Raw genomic sequence first — 21554 nt, 5'->3', positions numbered from 1 at the left:
CCCCATTTTCCTGCTGAAATAGCTGAAGCTGCCCCACCTCCTCTGCGTCACGTGCCTGATCTACGTGAACAACAGATCTCCTTTTCTGCTGTAAAAGGTGCCCTATTTCCCTGCTGAAATAGCTACAGATTTGTTATCGTGTCTTTCTCTCTCTGTCGCAAATCTGAAAGTTGTGACAGAGCTGAAATTATTATCGTGTTTCTGCTGAAATAAATCTGAAATAAATTCAGATTTATTATTCTGTCTTTCTTCTATTCCTCACAGATCTGAAATCCCTTCAGATCTGCTATTCTGTTTTTGTCACAACCTTTAGTAATCAATTTGTCTACCTACTTATTTTCAGATCTACTATCAATTCTTTTCAGCCCTCAAATCTGTCTGTCGCAGATCTGAAAATATTTTCAGATCTACTATCAGTTCTTTTCAGCCCTCAAATTTGTCTGACACACCTACTTATTTTGTCTTTGTTTTAATTCTTTGTCAGTCCTTTATTTTCTGTCCCAGCCACCAGTTTCTTTCCGCTGTCAAACAGTCTATCAATAGATTCTTCGGGTAATTCAGGTCTCTCTTCCAGTTTCCTGGGGCAGTTAGTTTCAGAAAAGTTAACTACCAACAACTACTTGACTTGGAAAAGGCAAATTGCCCCTTTTATTCGGAGTCAAGATCTTTCAGGCCACTTAGATGGGTAGACTCCAATGCCTCCAGAATTTATCATCACCGAAGCCAAAGAGGATGGAGGATTGCCGAATACCATTCGCGACCCTGCATTTGTTATCTGGATGAAGCGTGATCAGGCACTCGTCGCATACATTACTTCCACGTTGTCACAAGAAGTCTTGATTTCCATTCCTGATGATTGCACATCTAAAGTTTTGTGGGGGTCTTTAGCTCAGACCTATTCTCAAATATCAGAGGCTAAAGTGTTGTTTCTTAAACGCGAATTTCAGATGTTAAGAAAGGGTGGAATGAGCATTGTTGAATTCTTAAATCAAGTCAAAAGCATCACAGATCAATTAGCCATGGTTGGATGTCCAGTCTCAGATAAAGAAAAGGTGCAACAAACACTGAATGCCCTGGGATCAGAATATCATGTTCTTGTTACATCCTTATTATGCTTGCCTACGTTGCTTTCTTTTGAGGAATTACGCGCCAAACTTTTTCAGTATGAGATGACACTGAAAAGCATGTCTGAAGCTTCAACAGGACAATCATCTACGCATGAGGTCCTTGCCACAGGGGTGATAGCTGATCGTGCACGAGGAGGACGTGGCAGAGGCAAGAGAAATCCAATCCAGGGTGGACGCGGGTTACTACCTACACCAACTTCCAATGTCAGTTTTTCAAAGAATATTCCCACATGCTATCAGTGTAACAAACAAGGTCATATCAAGGCCAACTGCTGGTTCAACCCACAAAATCGGAATAGAATGCAAAACAATAGAAATGTTGGTATATCAGGAACTGCAGGTACATTTCGGGTCAGTGATGATGCTAAGGATCTTTTACTATCTGCTATGGCCAACTTGAATCTGAAGCAGCATGATGATGGAATATGGTATGTTGACTCTGGAGCAGCAACCCATGTCACTGGCAATGCAGGTAAGTTCTCTACTTTGACTCCCTATTTTGGTAAATCTAATATTGTAACTGGAGATGGGACTCACCACCCTATTTCAAACATAGGCAATGTCCTCATTCCTTTGTCTGAGTAATCTATCCCTTTATCTGATGTTGTTCATGCACCAAACATAAAGAAAAATATTATATATGTTTCTAAACTTGTTGATTCTACCAATTCTTCTGTGGAATTTACTTCTATTTCTGTCTTTGTCAAGGATCTTCAAACGAAGGAGATGTTCGCTAAAGGAGAGCGACGTTGAGACATGTATGTCTTTAATGAAGATCCAGCCTCCAGTGTCCTTAAGCCCAAGTCCGATCTCATCTCTAAAAGCGTCCTAAGTACATCCAAATGTAATAAGTCAGATCTCTGGCATTCTCGTCTTGGTCATTGTAGTCAAGTCTTTATTGAAAAGTTAGTGTCCAATGGTTTTCTTTCAGAGTCTGTTTCACCCTCATTGAAGGATAAAATATGTCCCAGTTGTCAAGTCTGCAAAAGTCATGTACTCCCTTTTCATCAAATAAATAAAAGAGCTTCCATGCCTTTTGAGATAATATGTTCAGATGTTTGGGGCCCAACCCCTAATCCCTCCTCTTCTGGAAGTAAATATTATGTATCTTTTATTGACAGTTTCTCTCGTTTTACCTAGATATTCTTTATGAAACATAAATCAGAAGTTTTTTCCATTTTCCGTCATTTTCATGCCTATGTTAAAAATCAATTCTCAAAATATCCAAATTCTCCAATGTGATGGAGGTGGTGAGTATTCCTCCAAAGAATTTTTAGATTTTCTCCAAGATAATGGGATGCATCGTAGAGTTTCTTGCCCGTACACTCCACAACAAAATGGAATTGCTGAACGTAAACACAGACATATTGTGGAAAGTGCAATGAGTATGATGCATGGGAGTAATTTACCCATTGCACTTTGGACTGAAGCTTTTCACACTGCCACTTATGTGATAAACCGTCTTCCTATGCCTATTCTTGAAAATCAATCTCCCTATTATGTTCTCTTTGATGCACATCCTGATTATAATGAGTTACGAGTTTTTGGATGCACATGTTATGTACATATTGACAAATTCATGAGGACTAAATTTCAGGACAAAGCCTCTATATGCCAATTTGTAGGTTATGCAGATGAACACAAGGGTTACAAATGTTATGATCCTGCCAATAAGAAGATTATAATTTCCAGAAATGTTTTTGATGAAAATAGTTTTCTGGGAAAAGAAGCAGACGTCAATCGTGAACATATTGGTGCAGTTGCTAATTGGTATGACCCATGGCTTAGTGCTGAACTTATTTCACATGCTGCTGAGCATACTATTTTGACTCCTGAAAACATACATGGTGAGACAGTTTCAGATGATACATCACAAGCAGAGTGTCTGAGATACAAAGGTAATGTGTATACCAGGAGACCTAGAGAGCAAACGAATGTACCTGCTGAAGAACACATTGCATTATCTAATAACAGAGAAGCACCAAGAAGATCAGGCAGGATAAGGCATCCTATTGAAAAATGGGTTAGTTATGACAACTTTTCTATGGATTTTCAGATTTTTCTATCCCAGATTGAAAAACATGATGAACCTCTTGGTTTTCATCAAGCTATCCAATCCAACAAATGGATTGAAGCGATGAATGAGGAGATCGAGACACTTCATGAGTGTCAAACATGGGAGATAGTTGACAGCCCTCCAGATAAAAATGTTGTTGGTTCCAAATGGGTTTATAAAATTAAATATAAACCGGATGGTAGCATTAAACGGTACAAGGCGCGTCTTGTAGTCAAGGGTTTCACTCAAGAGTATGGTCAGGATTATGATGAGACATTCAGCCCAATGGTAAAAATGAGAACTATTCGCATTATACTTGGCTTGGCGATTGAACATGGCTGGATCCTTAGTCAGCTTGATGTTAAGAATGCATTCCTTCAGGGGACTTAAAGGAAGAAGTCTACATGAAGCAGCCTCAAGGTTATGCAGAGTGAGACCCAAAAGAATATGTGTGCAAATTAACCAGAGCTTTGTATGGATTGAAGCAAGCTACTAGGTCATGGTTTGAAAGCTTTTCCTTAGAAATCTAGAAACATGGTTTCTTTCGTTCCCAACTTGACCATTCTCTGTTTATATATAGGGACGGTACCACTATGGTTTTCTTACTCATATATGTTGATGATATTGTTATCACTGGTAATGCTCCAGACCACATTCAGCGAATTAAAGTTTTGCTGAGTATGTGATTCAAAATGAAAGACCTTGGGGAGTTGAGATATTTTCTTGGTGTAGAGGTAGACAGACAAGATGAAAAAATGTCATTAACTCAACATAAATATACTCTTGATCTTCTGGCTAAAGCAGGAATGACAGATTGTAAACCTCTACTCACACCCAGTGTTGTCAACCAGCGGCTCAATATTTGTGATGGTGAGTTATATCCTGATGCAGTAAAGTATCGCAGTTTAGTGGGTATGCTACAATACCTTACCTTTACTAGACCAGACATTGTATATTCTGTTAATCAAGTATCTCAATTTATGCATGAACCAAAGACTGGTCACATGGATGCTGTCAAACGCATCCTTCGCTACCTAAAAGGAACGGTGGGTGATGGACTCACATATATCCAATCTTCATGGAAGACACCAAAACATGACATACTGGCCTATACAGATGCAGACTGGGCAGGGGATCCAGATGAGCGGAGGTCTGTTTCAGGATACTGTGTTTTCATTGGGAGAAATCTTGTCTCATGGAGTAACAGAAAACATAAGGCTGTGGCAGGATCTAGCACAGAGGCAGAGTATAGATCTATGGCAGCTGCCACAGCAGAAGTGACTTGGATTAGGCATCTACTTACAGAGATGGGAGAGGATATTTCAAACTCAACACTTATGTGTGATAATAGAAGTGCTATACAAATTGCATTCAATCCTATTCATCACAGTTGGACTAAGCATATTGAGATTGATCAACACTTCATCAGACAAAAGATAGCCGACAAAGAGATTGAACCAGTTTATGTGCCTTCAGAAGACCAAGTTGCCGATATATTTACAAAAGGTCTCACAAGTCACCGCTTCTGGTATCTGAAGAACAAGTTGCACATGGTTCAACCCCATGCACAAGTTGAGGGAGGGTATTAGAATATGGAGTATGGATTGCATATGGATCCGATAAATGATCCATATCCAATCACGTGTTTTGTTTCATTTGTATTCTAATGTAACATGTGTTACTAATGAGGGGTATTTTTGTCCTTGTAAGGTTATTATAACCCTATTAAGAGTAATGTAGCATTACTGCAGCTGCTAAGAAAAAGTGGTAGCCGATTCCCAAATATCGAGTTCTCTCTTCTCTCTCTCTCCCCTCTCTCTCTCTCTCACACCGACTCCTTGATTCTTTTAGGAGTTCTTTCAAGAAGCAGTAGAAGGTCTCTCTCTCATCGACTGAAACCGAATACCGAGCCATAACTACAACCATTGTGGAGGTGATTTGGCTAAGAAGATTGTTGGCAGATATGGGCGTTCAAATTAAAGGATCATCATGAATGTGCTGCGACAACAAAAGTTCTATCTACATCGCTAGCAACCGGACCTTTCATGAGCGTACCAAGCATATTGAGATGGACTGTCACTATGTACGAAAGGACTATGTACAAGGCACTATTGATCTTTCATATGTTGCTTACGAATATCAGTTGGCGGATTTCTTCACCAAACCTCTCACTGCTCTTAGATTTCACTTTCTCTTAAACAAACTTTCGGTTATCCAACCGTAAGTTTAAGGGAGAATGTTATATATATATATATATAACTAGGATTAGTAACTAGGTTAGTTTGATTTTTACTTTTTGGTTAGAATTAAAGTAGTCAACAAATGTTGACTGGTCAAACCTAAGAGACGTTGGGAAGGTCGCCTCTCCCAATGTCTATTTGGAGACCCCATTGCTTGTGTATATAAAGGGATAAAACCCCCTCCCAAATTTAATGCTTTTTGCATGGTTTAACTTCAATAAAATATTATTTGTTATTCTTGTGTTGGCCACCTTTGGTGGGTTTTGTGTGTGAGCCTATTTGTGGTTTTGTATGTTCATTTTTGGTATTTTGGTGGAACTCTTTTGAGTATTCACTTTGGTGATTCGGTGAACATCTTTGGAGGAACTCATTTTCTTCCAGATAATACTCCTATATGTTGATATAATCTGGGAGTGATAAAAAAGGGGTTGAAGAAACCAAGTTTATGCTTAAAGAAACTTTTGATAATTGACCGAACTTGGTTTTTTGATATTTCTTAAGTATTGAAGTAGCCTATTCGTCAAGAGGATACATTTGGTCTCAGATGAAATTTGCAGCTGATATTGTTGCACGCTTGGGAATCACAGATGACAAGCATGCTGGCACACCAGAAGTTGTTAATGCCAATATGAGAGTTGAAGATGGGATTCTAGTACATGATCCACCACCATACAAACAATTTATTGGATCATTAACTTGTTCATCACTCGACTAGATATTGCGCATGCCGTACATATTGCAAGTCAATTTCAGTATGCACAAACTTCTGTTCACATGAGTACCTTATTGCGGATAGTTCGATACATAAAATTACTATATTAAAAGGGCTTTTCCATTCTTCCTTGTCTTTAAATCTTATTGCTTATACTGATTTCGATTGGGGAGAAAATCCCAATAACCTACACTCAACTATTGGTTTTTGTGTGTTCTTAGGTGATTCTCCTGTATCCTGGATGTTTAAAAAGCAACAGAAGGTATCGTTATTCTCCACGAAAGTTGAATATAGAGCAATGACTAAGACCACAACTGAGGTCGGGTGGTTGCGGTCCTTGTTTAAAGATATGATTTGTTGTTTCAGAACTTTTAAAGTTGTGTTGTGACAACAAGAGCGTAATAATCATATAATCCACGAACGAACCAAGCATATCGAGATGGACTGCTGTTATGTTCAGAAAAAGCACTTGAAGGAGACTATTGATTTGCCATATGTATCATTTGATATCAAATCACAAATTTCTTCTCCAAAGCTCTTTCTTTACCGCAATTTCTTTTCCTTCTTAGCAAACTTTTGGTGATCTCACCGTAAGTTTGAGGGAGAGTGTAAAAATGTATATATATATATATACTAGTTAGTATGTATCATACTATTTAACTAGTATATATATATTGTATATATTATTTTTCTGTTTTTTATTTCTAACTAATATGTATATATATGTAACAGTATATATATAACATATACATTTTAACAGAAAGTTGTTGAATTAGTTGTAGAAAAGATGGGACAAACTAAGCTAAACAACATATGAAGTAGATCCCAAAGCCTTGCACCAGCACCATACAAACGTATCATGATTGATGGTACAACGATTATCTAATACTAATTAATAATCAAGGTAACATTCAAGGTGCATCTTAATAATGAATTTATGTTTCAGAATCAAGAATTGGATTCATATTTAGCTTCTATTTAGTGATGTTTTGAAATAATAATTTATGATGAGAAAGCAGCTCATCTTGTAGAATTAGATACTTTTATGTGTTTCTTCAGCTGCAATCTGTCTTTCAGTTGTAATATTTTAATCTTTTGATTCCTGTTTACATAATTTTTTCCGTCTCTTCTTGATATCATTGAAGTACGTTGGATCTGGAGAGAAGTCTGACTTGACAAATTTAGACCGGGACTATATTGGGTCTGATTACTGGATGGAGACAGGTTGGGTTCCACCCTTGTGGATCCATACTTGCTTTGATCATTCCTGACCCCAGATCCAACTCGGATTAACTTTTGTCTGGACTCTGGAATCTGATCTGATGATTGGGTCCATGGGTGGCGATCTTGGACCTCGGTTTCAGATCGGTTAAATTCGACTCAGTGACTATGGTGGGGTTTAGCTTGGTGACTCGGGTGAATCGCAATTTTCTATTTTATTTATAAAAGGTGGTTAAATAATTTACAATATTAAAAATAAATAGGTTAATTGTTATACATAATAAAAGAATGAAAAGTTGTTAAATATCATGTTCGAAATTTAAACTTCATTTTTAAAAGAATAATACATTGTAATTTACTTGTCGACACTATAACTATGTCAAGATATAAATTAGTAAGATCATAAAATGCATCATGCACTAATAAGATCTTAAACCGATTGTAAAATTTCCAGAAAAGAGGCCTAATGATTGAAGAGAAGGGGTGAAAGAAAAAGAAAAAACTAAAAGGGGACGGATTGAGTTGCTGGTGAGGAAAAGGGAAACAAAAAGAAAAGAGGGACAAGGGCTCTCTATATATAAGGTAACTGAAATATGTTTACCAACCAAATATGTTTACTGGTATGAACTAAGGTTTTCATAGTTTTTTTTTTAACTTTTTTTCGAAAATTTCACTGTACGGATGTGATCTAGACACTTGGTTTTACAGAAAGACTCTTAGATCATCCAATTATGGTGTATAATAAGGATCTTTTAAGGGTTGAAAATCAACAACTTAGAATTTTCATAAATATTCAAGCATAAAAAATCACATTTCTTGATCCTATTACGATGATCCAATAGTCATTCCTAGCAAATGGACTACGCCGAATGCATCTGCAGGGTTAGATTTGCAAAAAAACATATGATTGATTCATACCATCAAACATATTTTGTTGGTAAACATATTCCAGTTTCCCTATATATATATATATATATATATATATATATATATATATATATATATATATATATATATATATATATATATATATAGAGAGAGAGAGAGAGAGAGAGAGAGAGAGAGAGAGAGAGAGAGAGAGAGAGAGAGAGAGAGAGAGAGACTTTTTCCGGTCATCATCTCCACTTTGGCATCATCACATATCTGAGGCTCTACCTGTTTGGCCTCACATGTTCAATGTTTGACCGTCCCTCAATCCCTGATTAACCATGCATGACCTCAGCATTTGGTGCTACCCTGAACTCCAACCATTTCCTTAGTGCCTCCTCTCACAAATTCAAGCATGTGTTAGTGTCTCCTCTCACGACTGACATTTTTTAACCTAGATATGCAAGTAAAAAAAGAAAAACGTTATAAAATCCAACAAGACATGAATGACTAGTGACTTGGATGAGTGAATCAAGTCAACAATGAAACTTGGACACATTTAGCATAAAGCTGAGTGGTACTGAAAATTTGACTTGGTAAGGCTCCAACCCAAGAAAACTCGCTTATGTCATTAGTCAGCTCACCAAGATTTCCAACCATAGGGGGATTATAGCCGCACAGCTCTGGGCTTGGGTCTGTACTTTCTAACTTTACCTGGAAAGGAACCAATGGAGTCTGTTTTATGTGCATATTTTCATAAAAATGAAAAGGACTTACCTTATTAGAGATCCTGACCCCATCCAGGTCTGCCTGTGGATTCCTGTGGGACAGCCCTAGATCCGGACCATATTAATCTGAATTGAATTAGACCTGCATGCTGTCTATCACTTCGTTCATGCATATGTTACAATGCTTGACAGCATGGTTGTGCTTTGAATTAGCTTCCTCCAGCTGTTGGCTGTATTTTCTTTTAGTCTTGTATTCAAGCCAAGGATCCATAACCACAGAAAAGTCAAATTGTGTCAGTGGTGGTTCAGTGCAACATATTGGGGAGAAATTTTTTATTTGCTGTAAAGTATAACTATCATAAAAGAGCCTCAGCTTTTGTTTTTCTTTGGTCAGGACGTGCATTTTTAATAGCAGTAAACTTTTGGATTATTTCACATTCTAACCATTGGAATAGTGAGACTTATTTTGATTGATTTGTGTTCATCTTAGGCAAAGCACAATAAAGCTATCTCAAGGGACACCTGGTCTCAGCTTTTGGAGTTTGCGAAGGTAAAATTTAACCAAGTTGCTTAACTTTGTAACTATTTTTTTTTTAATTTAAAACTTGGGTGCTGGTTTTGACTTTAGTGCTGGCTTGTTGAGTAGCAAATGTAGTTTGGCAACTTCTACAGTTGCAATTTTTAACCAACAAAACTTTTTGTTGAGTTGCTAATGGACTCACTCTTGAATGCTGGAATTTGTAATAAAATAAATTAATCCTCACTGATAAGATGACTCTTAAGCTCATGCCAACTCTTGGTTCTATTTGGCCAAGCCTTGTTGAGCCTGAGAAGTCCAAAGTTATTTGACCAAGTCTGCTTGAATTGGTGATTCCATTGCCTATTTCTTTGTGTTTTTATACTTTGCCATTCCTTCAGTTCAGCACGTTTTTTTACTATTTTTATTAATATGAGTTCAGTCCTTTGTGTTGACATGTTACCAAGACTTTAAACTCAACCAGATTGTTGAACTTATAATTACTCACTGACAATGATAAACCTAGAACCTGGGGTTTTTGTCCAACATTGTTTAAGTTCTCACAGTATAGGAAGTCGAGGTTCAGCTTGTTAGTGGGATCAGTTCCAAGTCCAGTATTCTTGCATGGTGTTTTACTGGAAAGTTGATTGTTAAGACTAAGTTGACTTAGACTATTCCTGATTGGCTTAGTTCTACTTGTGATTTGGTTGAACCGTTAACAAAGTTGTCTTGGATCCAACCAAATTCCAAGTCTTGCTAAGTGACCAAGTGCTGATGTAGAGCCGAGTCTCTGTTCTGATCTTTATGTAACAGATTTTACAGATTGATCATTTCTGCTGGGATCACATAAACTTTGTCAATTGGCATCACAGATTGCACTTAAAGATGGGAAGACATGCTCATCTGCACATATATGTGCATGTTCCCATAATTCTAGCTTTTTCATGTATGTTGATGGTGTACTACACGTACTGAAAATGTATCGGCATGCATTCTTCCTAATATGGATGCACTTGCATGTGTGCATGCATGTGAACCACCTGCTATGCACTTTTTACAATTGCATCAGTGAACAGATGGCTCATGTCAGTTCTGACGTATCACTGACATTAACATCTTGCGAAACCACTTGAACTTTTTCTATTTTGAACAATTAATCAATGCACGTGATTACTCATTGCTATCATTTCCATTCAATATGTCAACAAGTTTCTGAATTCTTTGGCAGTTCAGTCTGCTATGAGATACTAGGTATGCTTCTTTTTTCTGCTTTCTTTTCTCGGGTACCTAAAAAATGTAAAGACTTGATGAAACTTCTTGGGATTCTGGTAACTTGACTTCATTTGGTCTGAGTTCTTCAAGACCATCCAATTGGATGTGGTGCTCAGGAAAATGCAAGAAGCGATATTTTATGTAACACACATTTTGCTTCTTTTCTCTTCCAGCAAAGATAATACTTGAATCCACGATTCCATATACATGTTTCAAGTTGGATTCCTAATAACCACTGCAAGAGTTTCTGTTGTCCTCTCCTTTCTCTTTTTGTTTGTAATCCACAATCAGAGGAATTGAACCCAAGGGCCCCTTGTTGGTTAAGATATTGCATTTTTTGCCTTTTGATAATCAAGACCAACTTCCTGTTGGCAAATTTAATGGTAATAATTTAGATTTGACCTTGGGCCAGATGCATTAGAACTTCCTTGGTTAACATATGCTCATCAAACATGCAGATGGTTGACCCCATGCTATCCAATTATGATGCTGAGGGCGCCTGGCCGTATCTGATCGATGAGTTTGTTGAGTACTTAACAGAGAACAGAATCATCCAGAGTGGCTAAGATATATTGTTCTAGAGATTATGGGAGGTAATGTATTATGATAACGTGTTTCAGTATGGGTTGCCTGCAAGCCATCCCGTTCCACGTGAACCTCCTATATATTTCTTTGTTGAAGAAATGGGCATCTTCAAAAATGACTGAACAGTGAGTCTCCCATTCTTGCACGTATTCATTCTGTTTGTGCTCATGTTGGAATTTAGTGAGTTGTACTTGGTTTCAATGAGAACACATGGATCTAATTCATCTGCAAGTAGAACTCGTTACATGCAATGCTTGTGTGTTTTGGTTCTATTTTTCACTTTTTTCTTCTATCAGTACACTCGTAAGTTGCAGGTTCTGAGGGCTTAGAGTGACTGGGTACAGTCAGTTGAGATGGTGCTCCACCTTGGTCTCTAAGCCCTTGTTCTTGTTGGGTTATAAAATTCGTGACACAAGCACTTCTAATACCCCATAGCTTCTGGTTCTGAATAGACCATAACAGCACATCACCGGTTTGAATTGTAAGACAGGCCAAATTTGATAGCTAGACTGGTAGAGTTGCACCATCTTTAACGGTAAGTGCCCGAATTCGACCCCGCTGGACTATTCCCTGACCCAGCTAGGCGTTATAAGATCAACAGTGTTTGGCATGCTCTACCATCACCGCTAAGGTATCTTGCCCTCTGCTAATTCATGATTTGTCTTGTTTGATTGCAATTAAAGCTGTAAGAGATGCTCAAGATTCATGAAGGCAGCTTCATCATGTGGTTTTGGTTGTCAATGATATTGCATGTGCTGATAAATTAGGACTAATTTTAAGGTAATTCCCATTGAGATGAACCAGAGAGCCAACTTGGTAATAAGCATGATCTGCTCAAGCATGTTGAAGACAATTGGCTGGATTGTTGGGTCAAACTACCTTGCTACTTCAACTAATGGGAATCGTCTTTCAACCCGTAGTGTTTTTTTTAACAATAACGGTAGTTTCTCATTATGCAGAAAAAGGAAAAAAATGCTGTTGTAGATCATGCATGAACTTAGCAATGCTGTATAATGGCAATACAGGAACATTATTCAAGCTTTGATTACTTATTCTATAAGGGAAATGTTGTCTTAATGAAATCAACAGTCAATTGCCCCCACATTTTTTTCAATATCTCCACAATCATGGTCTCGTTTCTATTGAAAGAATTGTAAAAACTAAATATAAACGATTGATTTCTGTGTTTTTTTTTAATGAAGGATCCCTAGCCTAGAAGCTGGTCATTTAATGGGCCCAACCCCCTCTGAGGTCTCAACTCGAATCACCCACACCCAAGCCCTTACTGAGCTCACCAGTTAAAGGCAGCGCTTCGAGATGTAAACAGTTCAGATTTGGTTCAGATTCAGTCTTTAGTGGATTCGACCAAATTGGATATTGGCTAATCAGATTTGGAGTTGCATTCTGAATTTTTTTATGTAGATTTGGATTTGGATATCCATCACATTCAGCCTTAAAAACTCAAATCACGTCCAAATTTGAATACTAATATCGGATTGGACTATTTTTTAGAGGATATCGGAATGGACTTGTTTTACCAATTCCAACTAATTGGAGTCGGGTTTGGTGTAATGCAAATCCAATTCGTATGACATCCCCGGGCAGAGTGGTATTTTGTCGCTTCATCTTTAGATATAAACATTAGAAGTCCAATAAAAGGCTGATTTCCATTTTACAAGGGGAAATAATTGAACTAGGGCTGTCAATGATTCGGGGTTGGGTCAGGTATTTGACCTGACCCAAACCTGATCAACCGGATATGAGTATAAAAATACTGACCCTCATCAATCCTAACCCAAACTGGGCAATATGTGGGCCAGGTTTGAGATTTGATTTTTGCCGGATAACTGGCCTGCCGGACTCGTTTAGCTCAAGTATTTTATATGCATTTTGAAGCAAATTAAAATACTTTTTAAATTATGTAGGTTGGGTTTGGGATTTCATTTTCTCGAGACAACATAAACCAAACTCAAACTTAGTGAAAGTTATTTGGGCAGATTCAGGTGTACCCTGATAGGTCAGATGGCCGACATACTGACAGCCCTAAATAGATTGCACAGTAATTTTATTGATGAATTGTATATAAATGAAACTATTTTTTATGCATACTTCAAAACTCAAGGTGGCCATTATCTTGTTGCAACTTGCACAAAATCATGTGTTTTTTGAAATATACAAAAGATAAGGGACGATCATGAGAAAAATAAAAAGAAAAGAAAAAGAAAACCACCCAACAAGTTCTCATGGAGCCTTAATTTTGAGACCCTTTTTTTTTGGTTTCAACTGTCCAATTTACACGCCCTACATTCAAATTTGTGGGACCCATCTAAATGGTAAGTATTCAAAGGGTGGTGTTTAGGCCATTCATCTAATCCGATGAATGGCATTGAGGGACTTCTAGGGATGTCAGTGGACCGGGGCGGGGGACAAGGTCTTCACCCCCGCCCCATCTCAAAATTGTGCCCTCTGTCCCCGCTTTTATTTCTGCACGTGTTTTGATTTTAACCTCCATCCCCGCTTCATGTCCTCCGTCTCCGGTTCAAATAAGGTGGGGGCAGGGGAAAGAGTATGTCTATCCTTACCCAGTGGCGTAGCTAGGATTCATGTGAGGGAGGGGGGGGGGGGCAAACAGGGATGTAGCAAAAAAAAAAATTTGGTGGGATAGTCGGGGGTTCGGGGGCAGCGCCCCTGATTTTTTTTTTTTGAGATAAAATAAAAAATGGCTACAATTATTAATAAAAATCTATTTCATATGGACAAATCAAACTATTTGCTGCAGTCAAGTCAGGGCTGGGCTAGGACTGGGCTAAAAAAATGGATAAAAATCAATTTCATATGGAATCAGGGCTGGGCTAGGACTGGGCTTTACAAAAAAAAATTTAACTGTTTCGGGAGGCACTCTGTCCTTATCTTCATTTCACACGGTTTTTAATTTTAACCTTCATCCTCACCTCTATCCCGGGTCCAAACAAAGTTAGGCGGGGAGGAGCCCCATTTTTTCCAGGTCTACTGCCGTCCCTATGGACTTTCCATTGGGTAGCCCTGACCTGAGCTGTTCTTTAAAGAAATGGTCAGTGAATTGGGAGGAAGAAACGGTAGCAACTTTGGAAAAAGTGCTACTGCAACCGCATGAATGGCAACGCAATTATCAATTATGAGAACTTTTTGTCTTTCCTGGAGCATGATATTCTTACCTAATTATAAAATGATGAACGGTTTGATGTTTAGGTGGCTTTCTCCCTGTTATTAATGCTTTAGAAAAAAGCTAAAAAAGAAAATTTCATTTGAGACCAAACTTTTATCTCTAATCTCAAAAGCTGATATTTCTTAATATTTCAAAAATTGCAGTATCTCTCTATTCTTTTTTAAAACTACCCAACAGAGGCCTACTCTTGATGCTGACCATTAACTTTGGCATTTGGTCACCTAAACATCAGACCCCTACCAGTTGTATAGTTATACAACGATACCTTTGGTATTTCAACTTGCAATGTCTCAACACAAAGTGACGCGCACTAGCTGCTCCTACCATATGAGCAGAGCCTCAGTTGGTTGGTAAGGAACCCTTAATTAGAACCCATAAGGGAGGTTGTTTTAACAAAATCTGGCCTCATACATGAGTTCAACATAGTCAAAATAGTAGAAATTAACTTCTGTTTTTTTTTTTAAATTTAGTATATTGTAGGTTGATGATTTTTCAACCCCTGTAAAATTTGACATACACTTTAGAAAAACATAATTTAAATATCATTTTCTACAAAACTTGATACGCAGATCACATTTGGAAGGTCAGATGTGCAAAACAATTGAAAATATGAAAATATTATATTTTTTCACTAAAGGGTTTCTTACCCACTAAGGTAGTAAACATTAACCCCAACACTATAGCTGATTGCAAACTATAAAATATAACAAACACGACTAATTTAGTTTTTTTAATAGTTTTGCTTTTTTTGTTGTCTAAAAAATTAAGCACTTTAGACTAAATCATGACACTTGATTTTTTTCATCAAAGCGCTTGAATTTTTTCAGGTGATAATTTACATGATGTTTGATTTTCTCAAGCAACAACTTACATGGTGCTTGAGATTTCCAATCAAAAGTAAATTATTCATGTTTGTCATATTTTTTCCAATCGCAACCAAACACAATAGTGCCGCTAGTCTTATCAGTATAGAAAATGAAAAGAATCTCGTTGCCCATGATGTTAAAGGTTAACGTTAGGTCATTATCCCATGATGTTAAGGGTGCGTTTGCATGACACAGGTTTCCTCGTCCGTGGAAAGAGAATCGGACCCTCACATGGAAACGTTTTCTGCGGAAAGGGGGGACCAGCGTTGAATCTGGGGCCGCGGAAAGAGGAGCCTCAGTTTGTTTTGTCACTGTAGGCCCCGTGGAAATGCACGTTTTTGCGGAAATGACCCATTTTCCGTGACATGCAAACGGGCCCTAAAAGGTTATCCTGAGCTCACTATTTAGGTCACTATTTGCCAGTTTTCAAACCAAAATTGTAACTCATATATATAAATTTTCAAAAAATAAATTTTATTTTTTGAAATTATGATGAACGGTTGGCCCTTAAATGAATTTTTTTCCAGACTGAAAAATGGTTGTGCTCCGTATCCCAGGAATCTTCTTGCTGCCCATATTCGAAGGGACTATAGTATTTTCCAAAATCACTCTTCATCTTCTCGATAATTTCCGGAACTGACCTGCTCCTGCTGCTACTTATTCTCTCTCTCTCTCTCTCGGTAGTCACCATCACCATGGCGTTTGCTTCATCTCCTTCCTCCTACTCTCTGAAATATAATCCTAACCCTAATCGTCCCTTCTCTTCCTCGTTCCTCCCCTCGCTCAGCAGCAGAGGCTTCGCCACCAGAGTGACCCTCGGGGGGAACCCTCGTTCCAGAAGCTTCTGGAAGCCTCTGGAATGCTCTGCGAGCGCTGTGGTTCCGTCGTCCTCCTCGCCGGCGGGGCTGACCGAGCGGGCCGTGCCGGGGGTCGACCGCTTGGGGTCGCTGAGCCAGGTTTCGGCCGTCCTCGGTTGCCAGTGGGGCGATGAGGGCAAGGGAAAGCTCGTCGACGTCCTCGCCGGCCGATTCGATATCGTCGCTCGTTGCCAAGTACAACTCTTGAGCCTCTCTCTCTGTCTGACTCTGTATGTGCGTTTGTATGAAATTAGCTTTGTTGGGTATTTCTCATGAAATTCGTGATTATTGGATTGTGATTCCCTCTGATTGATAAAACGAATGGTGGCGATGATCATTGATGGGGTTTTAAGTTTTGGGTTTGTGAGTTTTTAGTGGAATTGGTGGTTTGGTAAGTAGGAATCCGTTGCATGCTATTTATTACGATTGAATCGTTTGATTGTTAAAATGCATGGTGTTAATGATTTTTCGTGATGTTTGAAATTTTTGGTTTTCCCCTTGTTAATGTGGTTTGGACTTTGGAGTGGTATTGATGATTTGGTAAGTAGGAAACTGTTGTATGCTTTTATCTTATGATTGGGTGTCAAAGCAATCGTGCTTTAGATTGCGAGCTTATGCAGTTCATCCCTGTGATGTTGATCCAAATAAAACAGGACTGCTCAATACCTTTCCTTGATATGTGGACCTCCCACAGTGTTGTGCTGGGCAAAACAACGATCATTTATATGATTGCAGCCCCACGTGGAATCATGGAGAATGGGATTCTGAAAAGATGCGGTGTTGTTGAGGCCGAATGCATGCTCGCAACTGAGTAGATGAGCAGTATCAAGATTGAAATTTTATTGTCAATTCATCAGGCTGTAGCTGGAGAAGTGCAATTGTGATTAGGTGGTGGTTTTCGATAGTGGTTGCTACAAAGTGTATTATCTTCTTGACAAAAGCGAACAGTATCTGTGAGATATAGATCGATAGCTCGGGTAATTGGGGGCAAATATCAAGACTGCTTGAAGTTTGCAAAAAAATTGTTCGGCAGAGCCTGCTACTTGAGCTGTCTGAAATCTCTTGTTTTGGTTAGATTCAAGGGTGAATTTCCAACTACAAATGACTAAGTAATAGATAGAACTACAAATCCTTTGAACCATGGAAGTGCATAAGATGCTTTATCCATTTGAAAAGGGTTACTATATTTCCTCTGGAGCAAGTTTGGTTGATCGGTTCCAGTCTCATGTCCATATTGGGCTTTCTAATGGTCACAATGAGATTGGTTTGATGATGAGCTGTTATCAAAAGAATTTCTTGTTCTGCTTTGAATCACTTTCCCGTGACATTTTTTGAACATTGTCTGATACTTAAAATGCATGAGAGGTGGAGTATTTGAACCAAGTTAGCTGCTGGAACTTTGTCAGCCTTCACCTTGCAAAGGTTCCATGACCTACAATGTCAAAATCAGAGAAATTCTGCTGTATGGATCAGTGTACAATCGTTGATGCCTACTTTAGGCTGTTAAGTTTAGGCAATAAGTTCAAAAGGAGAAACATTTGTTGTTACAATCCCTATTTGTGTTCGGTCCTTTACCATATAAACAAATGCATAGCATTTCAGATGAGCATTTCATTATTTAGCCTTTGGCTTTCAATGAACCTGTCAACATAACGTTTTCTTAATAAATTAAATGCTATCTTTAATCATACATTACAAATGGTGCTTGTAGTTCTTAGAAATTAGCATTGTACCTTGCTCTGCCTGGTGACTGCTCGTGGCTGGGTTTTCTTGATTAATACACTTTTGTTTTTCCTTCAGGAAGAAAAAAGAAAACAAAATGATGTTTCGAGATATTTCTACCCGTCATGATTAAACTGCAAGTGATGCTGTTTTTACTTAATGGATTGATCATTAATGGTCTTTCACATGCTGATACATGTCTTGTTTGTGCCAAATGTTCTTGCATTTTTATATACTAGGCACTCCTTTATTTTTCTGCAAGGATAATGTAATTTAGGTTGATAGATTTGTGGTATCTTTTCTTTTTTCTCATAGCTAGTGATGCCTGGGTAAGAATTTTCCTGTCTCTTGATGTCAGGGAGGAGCAAATGCAGGCCATACCATCTACAGTGATGAGGGGAAAAAGTTTGCCCTTCATCTCGTTCCTTCAGGAATCCTGAATAAGGACACACTCTGTGTAATTGGAAATGGAGTTGTTGTGCATCTACCTGGACTTTTTAAGGAAATTGATGGGCTAGAGTCGAATGGAGTTTCTTGTGAGGGAAGAATACTGGTCTCTGATAGGGCACATTTATTATTTGACTTTCATCAAGTTGTTGATGGCCTTAGAGAAGAGGAACTTGCCAAGTCCTTCATTGGGACAACAAAGAAGGGGATTGGGCCCTGTTATTCAAGCAAGGCTATTCGCAATGGCATAAGAGTGTGTGACTTGAGGCATATGGATCTTTTTGCTGAGAAGCTTGATATTCTTCTGTCTGATGCTGCATCACGATTCAAAGGATTCACATATAATCCTGATATGCTCCAAGATGAGGTTGAGCAATATAAGAAATTTGCTGAGCGGTTAAAACCTTTCATCGCTGATACTGTGTACGTAATGAATGAATCTATAGCACAGAACAAGAAGATATTAGTTGAAGGTGGCCAGGCTACCATGTTGGATATCGATTTTGGAACTTATCCGTTCGTGACTTCTTCCAGCCCATCAGCTGGTGGAATTTGCACGGGACTGGGGATTGCCCCGAGACGTTTGGGTGATCTTATTGGAGTAGTGAGTGTCCCATTCACTGTCTATCTGTATTTTCTTTTCTTGACTTTATTATCCACATAATAATTTTGTCTTATCACCTGGTCTTTTTCGTTCAGGTAAAGGCATACACTACAAGAGTTGGTTCAGGTCCTTTCCCAACTGAGCTTTTAGGCAAAACTGGTGATGCTCTTAGAGAAGCAGGGATGGAATATGGCACGACTACTGGTCGCCCCCGGCGTTGTGGCTGGCTTGATATCGTTGCTTTAAAATATTGTTGCCAGATTAATGGATTCTCATCTTTGAACCTCACTAAGCTAGATATCTTGTCTGGTCTTCCGGAGATTAAAATGGGAGTCTCTTATAGGGAAATTAGTGGCAAAGTGCTTGATTCATTTCCTACAGACCTAAGAACGCTTGAGCAATTACAGGTATGCCATTGGTCGTCATTAAAATTTGCCTATGACTGTAACTAGCTCCCATGGTCTTAATCTTACATGAGATTGTGTACTTTTTGTACTTTCTGTGTTGATTATTTTTTGTCTTTTTTTCTTCTAAAAGTAATGATACTTTCCAGCTACTTACAGTGTAGGAGCTTTTCTTTATCTTTAGTTGGTAGTAGTCAATCTCATTGATTCAGTGATTCTTAACTCATCCTACGTAACTTGAGTTTTTTACTTTCCCATTCACATCCTTTTGGCCATTAAGCAAAATCCGTAGATTTTTATGGCCCTTCACTTGTCAGAGTTCCTGAATCTGATGACTAGAACTTCTTCACCTATTTCATCTTGGTAGATTAGTGTTGGCTTATAGAGATATCCGACTGTCATCTATCTATCAGCTGATAGTTCCTATGCTGTTCCATGTTCCTTGTCTTGTTTTCTTGGAAAAAAATGATGAATAGTTTCCAAGATTCTAATTTCTCATTGCTTCAAATGTCATCTTGCTCAGGTTGAGTATGAAACTTTACCTGGATGGCAGAACGATATATCTTCTGCAAGAAGTTTTGAGGAACTTCCTCCTGCTGCTAAGCAGTATGTAAGAAGGATAGAGGAGCTTGTTGGGGTACCAATTCATTACATTGGTGTAGGACCAGGTCGCGATGCTCTAATATTCAAATAAGTTATTTGGTGAGCTGAAACATTGTATTTCTTGAGGCTGATAAATATTTATCAAGTGATTGTGCTATCATGGTTCTGTAACTGTTCAAGTGTTAATAGCTGGAATTGCTTTATGCACAACAGCAGTTGATAAGCTGATATAGTTTTTTGTAGCCGTGTAAACTTTAACAAAGTTTTGAAGAGCAACTCGTGGGCGATCTGATGATCACTTGAATCTTATTACTCTGTAGTGTTTATTTGTTCACAAGTTTCCTTTCGATTCTATTGAAGTTAAATTTTTCTCACAGTTTTATACAGGATAGTGAAGTTGCTTTGCTGTGTAGAGGTTAGAAGGAATTGGATGTGGTAGTTAATGATTGTTGCCATTCTTTTGTTTGTTTTGTCCCTTTTTAATATGATGGGGAAACCTGCTAGGGTGTAAGACAGCCTGAAATGAAATTGTACCCATTATGGACTTGCCCCTTGTTCGTCAGCAAAACCCAGGTAATATATCCTGATAAACAGGATAATTGAGGAAGCTCCATCTTTCTCAATAATAGAATATCCAACTTTTTCTTGTTAATCTGGATTGCGGAATCCCCCAGCTTGTTCTTCATTGGATTCCGTCTCGCGCTTTCTTTCTACTCATTAGATGGTGATATGGACAGTCTTGTTCTGCACTTTGAAGTCTCGTTGTCACTCTTTTACTATGTTGTTTGGAAGGTCAACTCAGAGTTTACCAACTCGCTTGTTTTGTCAAGCTCTTGTAGCTGAGTGTAGAGGATCACTCAACGCTAGTTGCCTACTCTTGATCCTTCACTGCCCACTTCTAGCTTCTCTTCTATAGAGGTCCTTTGGGCTTTTGGTGTCGTTGAACATTGGTCTTATGAACCGCAAGCCCCACACTCCATAAAGAATACCTTGTGTATTGAGTAATATGGATGGAAGTCAACCTCATTTCAAGTTTTGCTGACTTGATGAAGTTAGCCTTATTCTTTCCTTTTAGTTGTAATGATCCTTGACACTAAGAATTTAGTTTTTTTTTTACTTTGTCAATTATAAAGGAGTTTCCAAAGGTCAACAAGCCCCCTCCCCATCTATAAAAAGAGTCAAAAGTCAACCAAACCGTCACTTTTTTTAAAGATTAGCTTTTGAATCCAAGTAGCGACCAAAAGAATCTCCTTTGATTCATAAGTGGGTATGTGCAAATGCCACTAGCTGCTCATTTTGGCATTATTGCATAGGTGTTACCCACGGGAAATACATTGTGAGATGTTGGGGAGACGAGAGACCATCACAAATTACCCAAACCGTGTGAGTGGACCTGTGGTGGAGAATGATTATGACCAACATTGTCAGTGTTGTATATGGAGCTGGTATGTTACTGCTAGAAATGACAGGCAATGGTGTTAGTGGTAGATGATTTTGCTTAGTGCTTACTGAAAAAATAAG

The 21554-nt window shown here is 38.4% G+C and overlaps 2 protein-coding genes across 2 annotated transcripts in view; both read left to right on the top strand.

The window, feature by feature from the left end:
- The window catches only part of LOC149830323 (uncharacterized), a 69142-nt gene extending 57566 nt beyond the window's left edge, over window positions 1-11576 (top strand). Inside the window, exons 10-11 of the mRNA XM_090016440.1 lie at window positions 9442-9501; window positions 11199-11576. Coding sequence (XP_089872566.1) covers window positions 9442-9501; window positions 11199-11306 — 168 coding nt within the window. The 3' untranslated portion in view covers window positions 11307-11576. The remainder of the gene's footprint in view (window positions 1-9441; window positions 9502-11198) is intronic.
- A 1382-nt stretch (window positions 11577-12958) lies between these two features.
- On the top strand, window positions 12959-20392 carry LOC149830322 (adenylosuccinate synthetase, chloroplastic-like). Its single transcript, XM_090015424.1, has 5 exons — window positions 12959-13210; window positions 15990-16448; window positions 18334-19026; window positions 19122-19433; window positions 19954-20392. The coding sequence occupies exons 1-5, from the start codon at window positions 13085-13087 to the stop codon at window positions 20122-20124; spliced, it is 1761 nt and encodes a 586-aa protein (XP_089871550.1). The 5' UTR covers window positions 12959-13084; the 3' UTR covers window positions 20125-20392.
- The last annotated feature ends 1162 nt before the right edge of the window (window positions 20393-21554 follow it).

This window comes from Nuphar pumila, chromosome 8, assembly GCF_984573655.1.
Source record: "Nuphar pumila chromosome 8, dmNupPumi1.hap1.1, whole genome shotgun sequence".
Taxonomy (NCBI): domain Eukaryota; kingdom Viridiplantae; phylum Streptophyta; class Magnoliopsida; order Nymphaeales; family Nymphaeaceae; genus Nuphar; species Nuphar pumila.
This window is presented reverse-complemented; position numbering and strand designations above follow the sequence as displayed.

Coding starts and splice junctions, on each gene's coding strand:
- LOC149830322 (XM_090015424.1), top strand. CDS start 13,085: ATGAGTATAAAAATACTGACCCTCATCAATCCTAACCCAAACTGGGCA. Junction 13,211..15,989: donor TTAGCTCAAGTATTTTATAT/GCATTTTGAAGC, acceptor AAGGGACTATAG/TATTTTCCAAAATCACTCTT. Junction 16,449..18,333: donor ATATCGTCGCTCGTTGCCAA/GTACAACTCTTG, acceptor TCTTGATGTCAG/GGAGGAGCAAATGCAGGCCA.